The sequence below is a fragment of the Orbicella faveolata genome, unplaced genomic scaffold, assembly GCF_042242905.1.
Source record: "Orbicella faveolata isolate gen_17 unplaced genomic scaffold, um_ofav_v1 contig_1, whole genome shotgun sequence".
NCBI classification, from domain to species: domain Eukaryota; kingdom Metazoa; phylum Cnidaria; class Anthozoa; order Scleractinia; family Merulinidae; genus Orbicella; species Orbicella faveolata.
Window position 1 is genome coordinate 30,696,587 of NW_028301536.1, and position 15,651 is coordinate 30,712,237.

At 38.7% G+C, this 15,651-nt stretch overlaps 1 protein-coding gene across 1 annotated transcript in view; it reads right to left on the reverse strand.

Moving 5' to 3' along the window:
* LOC110053534 (uncharacterized) overlaps positions 1 to 15,651 on the reverse strand; it is a 37,059-nt gene that overhangs the window by 16,079 nt on the left and 5,329 nt on the right. Inside the window, exons 2-7 of the mRNA XM_089272127.1 lie at positions 12,740 to 12,985; positions 9,323 to 10,031; positions 7,236 to 7,639; positions 6,327 to 6,402; positions 4,658 to 4,854; positions 3,135 to 3,273 (exon numbers count right to left, since the gene is read on the reverse strand). Of these exons, the coding sequence (XP_089128253.1) occupies positions 3,135 to 3,273; positions 4,658 to 4,854; positions 6,327 to 6,402; positions 7,236 to 7,639; positions 9,323 to 10,031; positions 12,740 to 12,985 (1,771 nt within the window). The remainder of the gene's footprint in view (positions 1 to 3,134; positions 3,274 to 4,657; positions 4,855 to 6,326; positions 6,403 to 7,235; positions 7,640 to 9,322; positions 10,032 to 12,739; positions 12,986 to 15,651) is intronic.

Genomic DNA, 15,651 nt, shown 5'->3' on the forward strand with positions numbered 1-15,651 from the left:
GTGATAAGACATGTGGCGAACATGTGAGTATGTGAGCAGGCCATGTGAGCTCGTCTTTCCTATGGATCTTTCTTTGACTTCTTTCCATTCAGTCGCCGTACGCTTCGCTATTATGTGCTCTCAGCATTAGGCTTTGGCCAATTTAAACGCTTCGAAGGTAGCATTTATCGAAATCTGAGGGAATTGTCCTTGTTTATTAACGCGACTTGGCTTTGGGATGATAACCGTGGGAACAGCTACATTTTGATTGCATTTGTTGATTAGTTCAGTCGCGACAGATAGCTCAGTCTTTATCCGGTCGCAATTTTATTGTTTGGAATCGGTGGAAAAGTATTCTGAAGGCAAGATCCGTGAGACTACTTTATTCATTAGGGGAAATACTTGAATTAGTCGCACGAAGTTTGTTTACGATAATCGACCACGCGAAAAGACCACGCGATTGCAAATGCTACAATCTTGGACAGAATAAAATGGAACAATTATCCCCCATCCCCCCCAAAGCAATGATGAAGGCGCGACGGAGCAAAAGCGCGCCATTTTGGCATCATTGAAATGGGTGGAGGGGTGGTACAGATGTTCCACTTATTTTGTCCAAGATTGTATTTAAGGTTTCAACGTGACAAGACAAAGGGAGCCAGTAGTTAGGAACTAATATGTCAACACATTTATCGGCAGTACAAGGAAGTGGTGTCTGTCGCAGTCACGCGCGTCAGAGCTCAATGGTAACGCTGATAGCCTAAGTTTAGGTACTACAAGTAGAGTGTATTTTGATAACAATGAATAAATAAAAACGTTATTCTTATCCCAACGTTCCAGAGTAGTATTGGGATTAATAACGAATCATATTAGTGCTCGAAAAGCTCAGTACAAACATGCTATTGAAAAAAAAAAGAATACCGAACGAAACACTGAGTTTCAGTACAAACACCTGAAGACAACTTCGAATTTCACACTAAGCGAGATGTTTAATACAGAACAATCTATCGTACTTCACAGGAGTTGATCAATAAAACTATCGAGTCTATGAATAGTCGTATCACTGCCATAATACGAAGTAATCACGAAAGACTGAAGTCAATAAAACTACCGTTCTCCTATAGGCACTTGCACTATGTTAAAACGATGCTATCACGTTTAAGTGACGGTTTACGACATATTTCCTACGATTTAAGTTGGTTTTTACTGCCCTGCTACAAAACCGTAATAAACCGTCAAAAAGAAAGTGAAGAATGATCATCGCAGTTACTTTTCCAATTTAAGCAATTGGAAAGAAGAAGCCTGAAAAAAAAAAAAATCAGGGCTTCAACGGGATTGGAACCCATGACCTCCGCGAATACCGGTGCGATGCTCTACCAACTGAGCTATGAAGCCACACATTGGGAGCGAGGTCAATCAATTGAGTTCATATCTTCCCGTGAGGAGTGAAATGATGTGAGGTTTATATGAAATAATTCATATATGAACTGCGGTTGCAGATGAAAGTGAAGAATGATCATCGCAGTTACTTTTCCAATTTAAGCAATTGGAAAGAAGAAGCCTGAAAAAAAAAAAAAAAAAAATCAGGGCTTCAGGGCGTTTTTTCAGGCTTCTTCTTTCCAATTGCTTAAATTGGAAAAGTAACTGCGATGATCATTCTTCACTTTCATCTACAACCGCAGTTCATATATGAATTATTTCATATAAACCTCACATCAAACCGTAAAAAATCGTCAATAAAAACTTGTAAATCGTTGAATTTGATTTCAACGTAGATAAAAATCGTGCAAGACTCTTTTTTATAAAGAAAACTATTCTACAGAAAGAAAATACTTCAATAGAAAAATATCCAATAACTGCCTGAAAAGTTAGGCTTTAAAAATAATGGAATGGAAGCGTGAGGGCTTGAGTGGCGCACTGGAGTAGCGCGTAAGTTGCGAGTCTAGGTGGGGTGTGAGAACTCTCCCGGGTTCGAGACCGTCCTCCTCTTCTGCTGCTTTTCTTTTTTTTTTTTTTTTTTCTTTCTGCGGGTAAGCTGAAATCTTCTTTTTTTTGTCGTAAAATCTGCTGGCAAACAGTGCCAATGCACTGCTATCAGTTCACTCTTTCTCCCTCACATCAATGAACCCTCCCTCCACGTGCACCATTGCCATCCACATATTGCCACAGGGTCAGAGGTGCAAAAAAAAAAAATCAACTTGTGAAGGTATCGATAAGGTACTTTTAAAAGGACGGCAATTCAAAATTAAATTCTGAAAAACTAAGAAAGCGAGCTTAATCAATGATGTGCAACGTTTAATACTTTTATTTCCCGTGCGCGCAATACCAACAATAAAAATATATTCGGCTTGGTTAAAGAAATAACTTTGCATTTGGCCAACGCTTCAGCACGCACTTATGCATATTCAATTTTCATATTAATAAAGTACATGACACACCAAAAATAAACCATGTCGTGATTTTATTTCAATTCTGCCTCAATCGCTCACAGAGATCATCAGATTTTATTTCGGTTAACGTTCTTTTCCCTTGGTTATCGAACGTGCGACAACAGATCAGATGTGATCTGCATAGCAAATATAGCTTCTTGTAACGCCAGTGTGGTCCTCAGACAATCTTGGACAGAATAAAATGGAACAATTATCCCACATCCCCCCGAAAGCAATGATGAAGGCGCGACGGAGCAAAAGCGCGCCATTTTGGCATCATTGAAATGGGGGGAGGGGTGGTCCAGATGTTCCATTTATTTTGTCCAAGATTGTAGCTTTAATAGAATAATGTACGTAATTTAAATATTCTATGAAACTTGTGAGTCTACAGGAAGTGGCAGCGTCACGCAACGTATCAACAAATCGTGACCTCTTCACTAGCATGGACTTTGACACTATGCATATCTGACTGTAAAACCTCGGTTGCTGCTGAAAAATGTTGATTTTACCAATAGACAAAGGTTGAAAGTCAGCTGGTGAAATCATTTATTTACGGTATATATATATATATATGAAAGTGAGAGCGTCGAACGCACTCTCATAATCTGTGATTACTACTAGTTGTTAATTATATTTTTTCCTACTGCAATACTTGACATGGGGTAAATTTGGCCTCAGCTGGTCTCAGCTCAAGAAAGACAAAAAAGAGCTGTTAATGGATGTACTCACCCATGTCCTTGGTGAGAAAATCAAATGAGGTGTCAACTTTGGAAGAATATATCGGGAGCACATCCCGAAGTGCAGCAGCTCTGTAGACACTGAAACAGCCAGGTGAACACAGAACAGAACCAAGTACATGATTGGCCACCTGTACATGTATAATAAGTACGAAGAAAAAAATGAGTGCAGGCTAGGTAACTCGGTTAAAAGGCAAAGAAAAGTGTTAACACGATGACATGAAGACAGGTTTCCCCAGTTGGGGGGGGGGGGCATATATAAATAGATTTCGGATGCTTGTTTTCTCACTTAGGGCTGTCAATCACAGATTGTGGTCTCAGTTAGGGTGTTCACTAATTTTAAAGCTGTCAAAGTATCTGTCAGGGTGCGTGCAAAGAAATAAACAAATGCTGTCACTTCCGTTTTAAGGTGGCTCCATAGGGAAATCATTTAAGGCGTTGCACGCGCAAGTGTTATGTTTTGAATGATGTTTTTGCATTCGCTTTCTCACCCAGTCCTTTCAAACTTATTACATGTAATTACGAATGATTAAATAGTGTTTTGCTATCATCTCTGTTAAAATTTTGGGCTTTGGTCTTGAATTATAAATGCCCAAACAAATGTGTTTTTTACTGTTTGTGTGGCTTTATTGGTGATTTTCTTGAATTTTCTTCAGTGAAATCTTTACAACACATCGCTTCCCGCGGGATATGAATTTTAAACACAAAAAAAGTAGGGTTTGTCAAGGCAGTTTTTTCGATTTTTTGCAATTTATGTCTTTTACTGCTGCAAAAAATCTGGTCTTATAGATTTCCCTGAAAAACGAGCTCCGACTAAAATAAAATATTTACTACCAATCTGCCACATTTTACGGAATTTCACCGAAGGAAACGCGAGAAAATTCACTGTCAGTTTTGCTTTTTATGCTCATGTTGACGTCAGAAAATATCCAAAAACACTGACGTTTTCCTTTGAGCGCGCGCAGATTACTTGAGCTTTCGTCCTCAGCGTGCGTGCGATCGTAAAACCATAGGGAGCCACCTTAAGTGGTATCTTTTAGGGGTCAAATAAACATCTAACTACACCCAGATTGGTCTTATTCCCACTGTCTTATGAGCATCCTATCCCCAAGAGGGGGAGGGGGAGGGGCAGGTTTCACAGCTGGCTGTGAATAGAAAGCATACATGTACAGCCTACAATAACCCTTAACAACTTGGCTGCATACCAAATAAGTTAATAATTCCTGGATGTACACGTGTATACAGTGACAGCAATAACTAGTGTGATCATTAATATATACTAATTGTTATTCATGACTGGCCCTGAGGGAAACAAATTAATTTATTCTTGAGAATCTCATCGTTTTCTTAATCAGAGACAAGAGAAACATTTAAATCTGAGGGACACAGAATTACTAACAGCATAGCTTGCTGCTCAATAACAAGAGCAACAGTCTTGTTGTTATCTGTCCATTTGTAATGCCAGTACACATGATAAAACTTTCAGCTGAACACATACATATAATTTCTGTGTACCTTTTGGAACCAGTGTCCAATTGCGTAATCAAAGACCTGGTACCAGACAACAGGTCCAACCCCTAGGGGATGAGTCCTTCCACAAACAGCACCCACAGTGGGATCTCTTGCCATGAGATCAAGCAAAGCTTCCACTGATTCATGAGTGAATCTGACGTCAGCATCTGTTGTTAAGATGTAGGTGTTCTCATCTGTCACTGTAATGGCAAACAAAAACCAATAAATAATAATCATGGCAGCCATGATGGCAAAATCCATTATAATATTTTAGAAAACAGTCCTAAGAAAATACGTGCACTGATTGGTTAAAAATCGTGTTTCTACAACTCGATGGAAACACAGAACTAGCACGAGCTGTTGACGTAATGATGGCGCAAGCAAAGAGAATTTACAATTTGATAATCAAAGTTAACAAGTTGTTTTCCTTTTTTTCGTCGCATTGTTTTCTAAAAGAAGTAGAAAACATGTTCTCTGTGTTTCTATCGAGTTTAATAGAAACAGTCATGAAAGTTTGGGAGAACTTGAAAAAGCTGTGGAAACACTCGCCTGCGGCTCATGTTCCCACAGCATTTCTCGTTCTCCCAAACTTCCACTCGTGTTTCTATAACTCGATAGTAAATGTTTTCTATTTCTTAAATATTTACATAACATTCTGATTATGATGCTGCTTTTGTAAACTAAGGCACCCAAGAAAGTGGTGGAAATCAAGCCTAACTAAGGCCATCCTATAATAAAACTCCAATAATACGGGTGGTCAATGGTAAATGAGAATGTGAGAAGGTGAGACTAGAGTTTTTCTTTACAAGCTTGAAACATTTTAATTGACTTTTTCAGCAGCGAGACTTCAAAGTGTTTTATAGTGACATTCAGACTCTAAGACATCCATACGTCATAAACAAATTAGGACTTTGACACTTTCTTAGCCTTGCAAAAAATCAAGACTCTGAGAAAGCTTTGTATTAAAAAGTTTGTGAGACCCGTGGTTTTTGAAGGACCATTAGCCAACCCTAATAATAGAATCCAGGTCTTTCAAGTATCTTGGCGTGGTAAATAACTGGCACCTGCATGAATCTTTTAACAATCATATTCTTGTCTGTGTTACTAGTTAAGTCTTTTAAAGAAATTGTTCTTTTTTAGTCTCCTGGAAATTTCTATTCCTATGACTGAAACTGAACCCCATACACAACTATGGCTACACCAGCCTATCCTAAATGAATGGAATGTAATATGGAATGGCGAGAGTGTGGTCAAATATCAATAATTTAATATGTAATTTGCACACACAAAAATCTGATTCCTCAATCCGTAGGTGAACATAAAGTAATTTACTATAACTGTTTTGAAAATTGCCCCACAATTCATATATATGGGCAAGCACAGTTACATGTAAATTAGATGTGTGCTTAGCAATGCTTAACAATGTCAACTCAAGGGTCCATATGATTTGTGATTTTTAACATGCTCACTGATTGGAAGTGAACAACATGGTCAGTATGCATAAACAAGATCTAGCTAGGTCATTTTGTTGCTCAGTCATGATGTCCTATCATAATGTAAAATTAGTTGGACAATTTCACAAATTTGATTAGACAATGTCTGAATGAGCGCACTATATGTACATGTATTTGTCAAGTGAGGTTTTTCCCAGATAATAATCGCACATGTGTACCTTCCATTTGCTTTTCTTTAAAATCCAGTACATAAGACATATACATGACTTGACTCCAGCGTTTCTTGTTCTTTACCTATAAGTAATTTCAGGAAACATTATAACTGTCACAGTGTTTTGTGCCACACTGGGCAGCATTAAGACATCAAAAAATTCAATAACATCAAAAACAGGACCCCCTCACTGTGTTTTTTGAGCGTCTCCTTGGTATACCCCTGGAATTTTACATTACATACAAGAAATGGGGCAAATACATGTAACAAAGCATGAATTTTGACTCAAAATGTTTCTGTTCAGAATTTACTTTGAAGCTACCATAAAATAATGTTTGTCAACAGAGGAAAATTGCAAGATTTTTTGTAAGAGGTACATTGCACGTGCTGCCAAGGCCAGTTCATATGTGCAAAAAATAGGATCATTATTAATTAGTAGATCTGAATTCAACACAACAGCTACTCTGCATTGCTACAGTGTACATAAAGGTTGCACTGGAAGTGAGCAGCTCATTGATCAGGCCAATGTTCACCCTGTGTGCCACTTGTTTCCATACCGTGAAGTAACTAGGGGAATTTAAACCCCCCCCCCCCCCCGCCCCGCTATTTTGGTTCCCATTTCTACAACTGGGTGAAGAGAGGTACCATGAGAGTTAAGTGAAAGACGTTAGAACACGACACAATGACCCCAGCCAGGGCGGGAACCCAGAATTCTTGATCCAAGGTCTGCATCCGTGTTGTTGGAAAGGTGGGGCATTATAAATTACTATCCAGCCAATAGCATGGTTTGTTTTGTTAACAATTATCCACTGAATAGTGATTTATCTAGTAGACACCCTTCAAACAACTGGGACCAGCAAATTAATTACCCACTAGATCACAGTGTCTCCCACAATGCACCAAAAATGACACTCACCCGCAAATTATCTTTCAAATGGATATGAAAAAACATGCCTCCTGGCAGTCTCCAGCGCATCTGCATCCCATAAGGAGTCTTGATTTTCATGCAATGTTCAATCTTTACTTTCAGTGTCTTTGGAATCAATGAGATCAACTGCAAAACATAATTATTCAAAACATCCCCTTTGATTGCACCATCAAAGAATATGTGTGACTCAATTTGGCGTTTTGATTTTTCCCTTGCGCAGTCAATGTCATGAAGAGACTGGAGCAGTTGTTCCATTTCTTGTTCAATTTCATGGTACATTGTTGTACATATATACACACAGGAATTGTTCACCAGCTCTCTGTGGTTGATCTGATAGTCATCCGTGATTTTGTTACGTCGATTCAACAAAAGATGTTGTTCCAAAAGCACACCTAAAAGAAATACAACTATACGTCAGCCATCTAAAGAAGTTGTCCAAATGTCAAACTACACTGTACAAACATGTGCGTGACCCAAGCTTGACACAAAGTAAAGTGCTTATAAGCGTAAACAACACACAGTGCATGCAGAAGCGATGACGTTTAAAAATTGTTCCTAGAAGATTGGAACATAAGCAGACTGTAGAACTTTTGTGTTAGAAATTTTAGGGGTTTACATTCATTTGGGGGTAGTCCACTGGTAGTTCATTCAAGTAGTTCATGTACCATGTCCATCGTATAAGTCCATGTACTAGGGGTCAGCAAAATGTACCAACCCAAAAGAAAGATTAATAACTAAATTTTCCAATACATAATAAAATAATTTCTGTTACAGTGTATTTTTCAAATTTCTTACATTAACTTTTGTTTTTGTTTCAGCGAGGATAACACCTTATTATCTTTAAAGATATTTGGCAAAGCTAATTACCTCACCGGAAATTAATTTGTTGTTTTAACCAAATACTTGTCATATCGGGCGTGCGACCCGCTTGTCTATCTAAAATTGTATGTATCGAAGATAAATTATTATGAGTTTGCCTGTGAGCGCAAATTTATCCGACACTGTATAAACCAAAATCCACCCCCAAATCTTTGTATAAAAACTGAAATTAAAAGCACTCCGCCGATCCTACAAACAGCAAAGGAAAGCCACAAAGGAGAAGTTACTCTCTCTGAAATCAACACCTTATTATCTTTAAAAATATTTGGCAACACCAATTACCTCACTGGAAATTAATTTGTTGTTTTAACTGTATACTTGTCATAGATATTAAAAGCACTCGGCTGATCCTACAAACAGCAAAGGAAAGCCGCAAACCCTCACCTATTGCCTTTGTGACTTACTTGTCTATCTAAACTTGAATGTATGGAGGATACGTTCTTATTACGAGTTTGCCCATGAACAAAAATTTATCTGATACTGTATAAACCAAAATCCACCCCTAAATCGTCTTTTAAAAGCTAGAATTAAAAGCACTCCACTGAACCTACAAACAGCAAATCCCAGAGTGCATTTCGCTTCCACAGAGCTATAAATCGTGCACAACAAAAGTGCGACAGACATAAGCGTGACGAAGTAAGTGAGAAATCACTATCCAAAGGAATGCAGCATGCCAGCTTAAAGCGATGACGTCACACAATATGTCATCGCTTAAAAATGAAGGGCTTTCTGCAATCAGACATTTTTCCAGAATTTCCAAGGTTACAAGACTTGTATGTTTACAATAAAGTTAAGTTAGATGCTCAGGAATTCACAATTTTTGAAAGCAATATTATGCATTAGCTTCCATAAATTCACTAATCAATAATAACTACTAATAAATGTAGAAAGTGAGTAGCATAGTAGCGTAGATAGTGAAGTGCGCGCTTGTTAACAAAATGACAGCCACTTCTTGGCATTTTCGAAGTGTCTGTGAAGAGGATTTAGATGAAGTTTTGAACGACTAGTAGATTTATACTAAAACAATCAGATTGTTCGCTCTCGATTTCTATGCATGATAGAAATCTCAAGCCCATAATCTTATTGCTTATTATGCATGTGCATAACAATTGTACATTGAAAAATAAAAAATAATTCAAGCACAGTTTCATACGAACTGGACAGGTAACAGCAGGTAACAGGTAACAGTTCCATACCATTATACGTAGGCATCCAAAACAAGCTGGACTCCTTGGCCATAATAAAATCTTGTCCCTTGAACAAATAATAGCCAACAGAGAGAAACTGTGCAAACAAGAAACATGCACCAATGACATAAAGCAAAACCTCCTTTTCGTTCCCATTAGAGAAATGAAGAACATCACCTAGAACACCATCGTTGATCAGTACCAAGGCAACTGTTACGGGTGTTGCTAGAGTCATTGGGAATGCAAATGCAAGAAATTGCATGCACATTGAGCAGGCCAGTATCCCTAACATGTATCCAACAAAGCTGGTGAATATTTGAACCATGAAATAAGGAAATGCACTGTGTTTGACATTGAATTCTGAAAACCCATAAAGAAGCTGTCCCAAGTCTGCTGTTTTGTAGACATGGCAAAATAAAGCTGCTACAAAAGGAATCAGAAGGAGTTTCCACAAGCTGGTGATAATGGCTGCCTTTCCACGTGCAGATTTTGAACTAGTAGCCACACCAAGAATTGTTTGCCCTTGTGGAAGTGTCACAGACACACCACTTAACTCAACTTGAACTGACTCATTGATGGACTGGTTGTGACCTGGAGGTGGTTGATCTTCGGGTGGTTCAATGGCTATCTTGAATATCTTGGGGCACCACGCAAATGAAATGCTTAGCAGTGCTAATGGAATAGCCCAAACCACAATTTCAGATGATTTCTTGTCCACCTACAAACAAAAGAACAAATTCAAGGCTGTGGTCTAAGAAAAATAATGAGGAGCCTAAACGTTCCTAAACATTAAATCCTGGGAGTCCAAGCACCTAGTATAAGCTTATATGAAAAGAGTAAGTTTGTCCAGTTGCCCAAAGGCAAAAGTTAGTTTCCTGTGGCACCCGGGCGCTTCTAGAGCACAGCCCTGAAATTACAATTTAAAAGGCAAACTGGATAACGCACGTACATGTACATGTAAGAACAACTGTGCTTATTTGATGGTAACAATAAATAAGCAGACATGATATCACTGTAGTCTTGTCACTAACTTGTGACCTGATGACATGCAATCCAAGACTACTGAAAGCCACTGTTTTTCAAGGGAGTGATGCACCTACATGTATATTGTCTATATATAGGGAGATAAGAACAAACATATATGCATGTATATGCACATATACATGGATGGGGGGCATGTCACTTGATAAAGTTCTTACAAGGGGAACAAACCATTCTAGTAGAAATGTACCGTACAGTATGACTTGGGATTGAAAGCAATCAACTGCATGTACGGTGCATACTTTATTACTTGCAATAAAAATTCCAAACGTTGACATTTTGGACATCATATTTCAGACAATTAATTTTCAGATACTTTTTATATCTCACTTTGGATAAATTTCGAACAAAAATTTTGGACACTTCACTGAAACATAGCTAATGTAAAATTTACCGCCACAAAACACGTTTTAGACTAAAACAGCATCTGTGAAAATGATAGTTTTACTGCACCCTCAAGGTTTTACAGATACACTGACTGGAAAATAAGGAAAATTCTATCACTTGAACCATTACGTATCTCAAGCTGTCTCAACTAGGGTTCACCACGGCTCGACACTAAGTTTTCAACTTAGTAGCCTAGTGGCTAGTGACAAATTCGATGTTACTAGCCAAAATTTCTTTTCACTGGCCAAGCATTGATGCTGGCTTGGTCCAATAACAGCAGAATTACTAGCAAGACTTCAAAGCACAACGTAAGCGACTCACTTTCATACAGATCACAAAGAAAAATCTAGCGACTTTCCCGAAAAGACTCCCAGGACTCTGTTTTTCTTTGAGACTTCCTTGGAAAAATATTAAGACCCCGAGACATTATTGTAAAAACTGTTGAGACTTCTTCACAGACAGGCGCTGTACAAATGTTTCAAAAGCAAACCAACTATCTGAACAATACTGCAAACCATCATTGGCGAAATTTGACTGCCAAAAATCGCTGATTTAAATGTTGAAGAAATAAATCTTTCTCATCTAATTTTTTCTGTGGTGGTAAGTTTTGTCACTATGCATACAATGACAAATCACCCATGTGTCGTTATGCTAAATGAAATGTTATCCCTTTACAGTTCCACAAGATTTTGCTCATGATCTTGTCAGGAAGCTCATGATTTGTACTACTAATTTTGTAACAAAAAAGAATATCAATGTGTGCTTTCAGAAAAAGCTGTCTTGTTTATCAAATATTTCTAAGTTTCAACATAATAACATGTTCAGTTACGCGATACATACAATGTACCACACAGCAAAAAGTATACAAACTTAAATTTGCACATGTGCTGGACAGCACATGCCTGGTAACATGATACATCCACAATGAAGTTCTCACCTTGTTTCTGAGAAAAGTGTTTGTGTTTGTCTTCCCTGAGGTACACAGAAACCAGTTCAGCCAATTTCATTTTGTTTACTAGCCAAAGTGGCTAGTGGAAATCCAAAACCTACTAGCCAAAACTAAATTTCTACCAGTCTGTGGCTAGTTGGCTACCATTAGTGTCAAGCCCTGGTTCGCTCAATAAAGGAGACTAGTGGCTTTGGAGCTACATTGTATTTAAAAGTTTTATACTTTACTGAAAATATTTTGGACACCTAAAATCTCGGACACTTAAAAATTTCACATAGTTTTATTTTCGGACACTTTTTTGTCTGAAATTAAAATCACTCATAATTTTTTGCAAGTAAGGCAGTCTGAACGTCCACTTCCACCCTTACTTCCCACTAAAAATACAAAATGTACCTGTCCCCCCACCCCCACTAATATTTATAACATGCCACAGAAAATACAGCCAATCAGAATACAGGAAGGCCACTGTATATTCCACGATATTACACCCAACTTTCCCATTGTGCGCTGTGCGTATGTTGCATTGTTTGTTTGGCCAATGTATTTTCTATGGCATGATATAAAATAGTTACTAACAGTATTTATTTTTTTTGTTGTTCTTTCATCACTTATATTTTCTTGGAATACACACAAGCCTTTACTTGCCAAAAGGCTTGCGTGTATACTGAGAAAATACAAGTGACTAGTAGGATATTCCATGGTTGTGGGGAAGCAGGAAATACAACAGTGACAGGAACTCAACTATATTTCACTTCAGTTCGACAGCATTACAAACATGGCGGTAATGTTGCGCGAGTTTTTGAGTGGGAACGAAAAACATGTTTAGTACTTTCCCGAGTAGCAATGTAAGCAATGACACAACTAAAATACAGTAAACGACCGCTGACCGGAAATCACTCGAAATTAACAAAAAGCAGATTAAACGAATAGAAACGAAATAAACATTCAAAGTCACTGTTTGAACTATTTCAGAGTGGTATACCACTCGAAAGCGTTGCATAAATAGCATGTACAGTATGTACAGTACAGCTACATGTACACGCACTCACCAGATACATCAGGAATCCAACTCCTGCTATCTCCAGGATCAGCGCCAGGGTAAACGCCAGAAATTGTATCCAAGAGTACTGATCTCGACGACAAGGTCCCTTTTTATACACTTGCCAAAGTACCGGAAAAACAAACACTCCATTCATCATGATAATGCGTAAATCAGGTGGGATATCTGTCTGCACCAAGATAACAACTGTGAAGAAACACAGGCCAAAGACTTCTAGAAGGCCAGAAACTAAACCCTGGAATATAATGGAAGGAAATAAATATATTTTTACCCCATCTTCATCCCCAAAGGGACCATGATCATTTTGGTCAGCATCAATAACAAAACAAAATAATAATTAAATGAATTAGAAAGCAAGCCACAACCTATGGCTTGTTCTGATTTTATTATGAGAAGCATTGTGTACATAATTTCCATTGTCATCCAACTGCATCTGAGCAGAATGAACTCTGCTAATTGCACAGAACAACTGGAAGTCCTAAATTCCTTGGAACTTTGCAAAATGTCAAAACCTGCAAATTCTGAGAGTTGAAATAGCATCTTTTTATTGCATTTGACACTGCACTTAAATTAACAAGCCTAAAATTTCATTGCAACATCAGCTTGTATTTGAAGAAATGTTGTTCTTTCATTGTCTATATCATTCAAGTAGGGCTAGTACAGTGTAGTACTGAAACCTGGAACAGTGGAACGCCAGAACACCAGAACACCAGAACATTAGACTACTTAAAACTGGAATGCTGGAATACTAAAACCAGGAATACTGAAACCCGGAACACAAAATTACTAAAACCAGCAACACATAAGAAACCCTAACGCTGGATTACTTAACCCAGAACTTAGATAGAAGCTTGTACTTCCACGAATACTAAAACACATGCTTCAAGCAAAAGAAATTGTGCACAATTAGGTGATACCACCAAAATGTAATTATGTTAATGTGTTTACTGCAGTCAGGTGTTCGTTAATCCTGGGAGAGGGGAGGAGGGAAACCAAAAGGAAAAGGTCAGGGTGTTCATTGGAAACTTTGAATTAACCCCCAAGGGAGACCAATCTGGGCATGGCTTGAGCTTTATTTGACTCCTAAATTAAAAGATACCACTTAAAACGAAACTGAACTCAATTACCAGCCGCTGTTCCAAAATGGAGCCTGTTACAATATGGACACAATAGATTGTTTATTGACATTGATATGATTCACATGACATTTGATCATAGTAAGATTGGCATCACTTATATATTCAATACTCTCGATAGCTCACTGAACGTGTAAGATCACGAAAGTAAGAGACCTGATTAAAAGCACTTTCGATTGACTCCTGAAGAGCCATTTGTACGTCTCCTAATAATAGTGAACCCAAACCAAATGTGTTACATGGTGGCAGCGGGTGGTAGGATTTCATTCTGAAAATGGTAACAAGTTCTTCAACGGCTGCAACCTCAACGACAACTACAGCAACAGCTGGGACTGGGACAGCACCCATCACGCACACTACTATGTCCTCTCCAGCGCATGGCCTTAAACCCCCTGGAAAGCTCAACACTTCAGGGAATCTGGCAGACGCTTGGAAATCCTACAAACAGGTATGGGAGAATTATTCTCTTATTTCTGGGCTAAACTCGCAAACAGAGGACTACAAGGTCGCATTCTTTCTGCATTGTGTCGGGACGGAAGGACTTAAAATTTACAATGGCTTCCAATTCGAAAATGAAAACGACAAGAAGATTCTGAAAAGTTTGACGAGTTTACACTGGGCCAAACTAATGAAACTTATGAACGATATATGTTCAATAGTCGCAACCAAGAGGCACAAGAGTCCATTGATGCTTATGTCACTGCCCTTCGCAATCTAGTTAAGTCATGCAATTTCTGGGATTGCATGCGTGACACTTTGATCAGGGATCGTATTGTTCTAGGCATAAACAACAATACCATACGAAAGAAGCTTCTGCAAGTGTGAAGTCTCACCCTCAAACAATGCGTAGATATTTGTAGAAGTGATGAAGCCACTGCGACCCAGTTAAAAGCCATTTCTGGGGACGATAGCGTGCATAAAATAAGAGATTGGAGACAAACTGGCAAGAAAGATAAACACCGCTCACACGATGGGAAGAATGATTGGAATGTGCCACCGAAACCTGGCAAAGAAGTGTCTATTCTGTGGAGGTGAACACCCACTGAAAAAGGAGAAATGTCCAGCCTGGGGACAGAAATGCTCCGGATGTGGCGGCCGAAACCACTTCAAAAGTGTTTGCAAGAAATCCAAATCCCGAGGAGTCCATGGAATCTCCGACCAACCTGAAGACGTGTCATCAGAAGAGAGCGACATCGAGCTTCTAACTGGAGTTGCTATGGATTCTCAAGAATCTGACATCCACGCTGTTCGTCACGCTAAAGAAATTTACGCTGAGATGCTTATTGATGACAGAAAGGTCAACCTTCAAATTGACTGTGGAGCATCAATCAAAATCATCCCAGTGAAACACGCAACAGGTCACGAAATCCAGCCGATCACGAAAACTCTGCGAATGTGGAATGGATCTCAGGTGAAACCCATAGGAACGACAAGGCTCATCATGCGTAACCCGAGAACAAGGAAGAAGTACTCTGTAGAATTCGTCGTTGTCGAAAGCAATTTAACACCTTTGATCGGCGCAAGAGCGGCTCAACAAATGGGGCTAATCACTGTTCATGATGAAAATTTCATCGCAGCCTCACCTCCTCCAAAGGAAAACGAGCTACAAGTTAAACAGATAACAGCCAAAGAAGTAATAAAGCAATACTCAGACGTATTTGACCGTCCGTTGGGAACCTTTCCCGGTGAAGTCCACTTAGAAGTTGACGATAGCGTTAAAACCTATCATCACCCCGACGAGACGAGTTCCTACCGCACTAAAAGA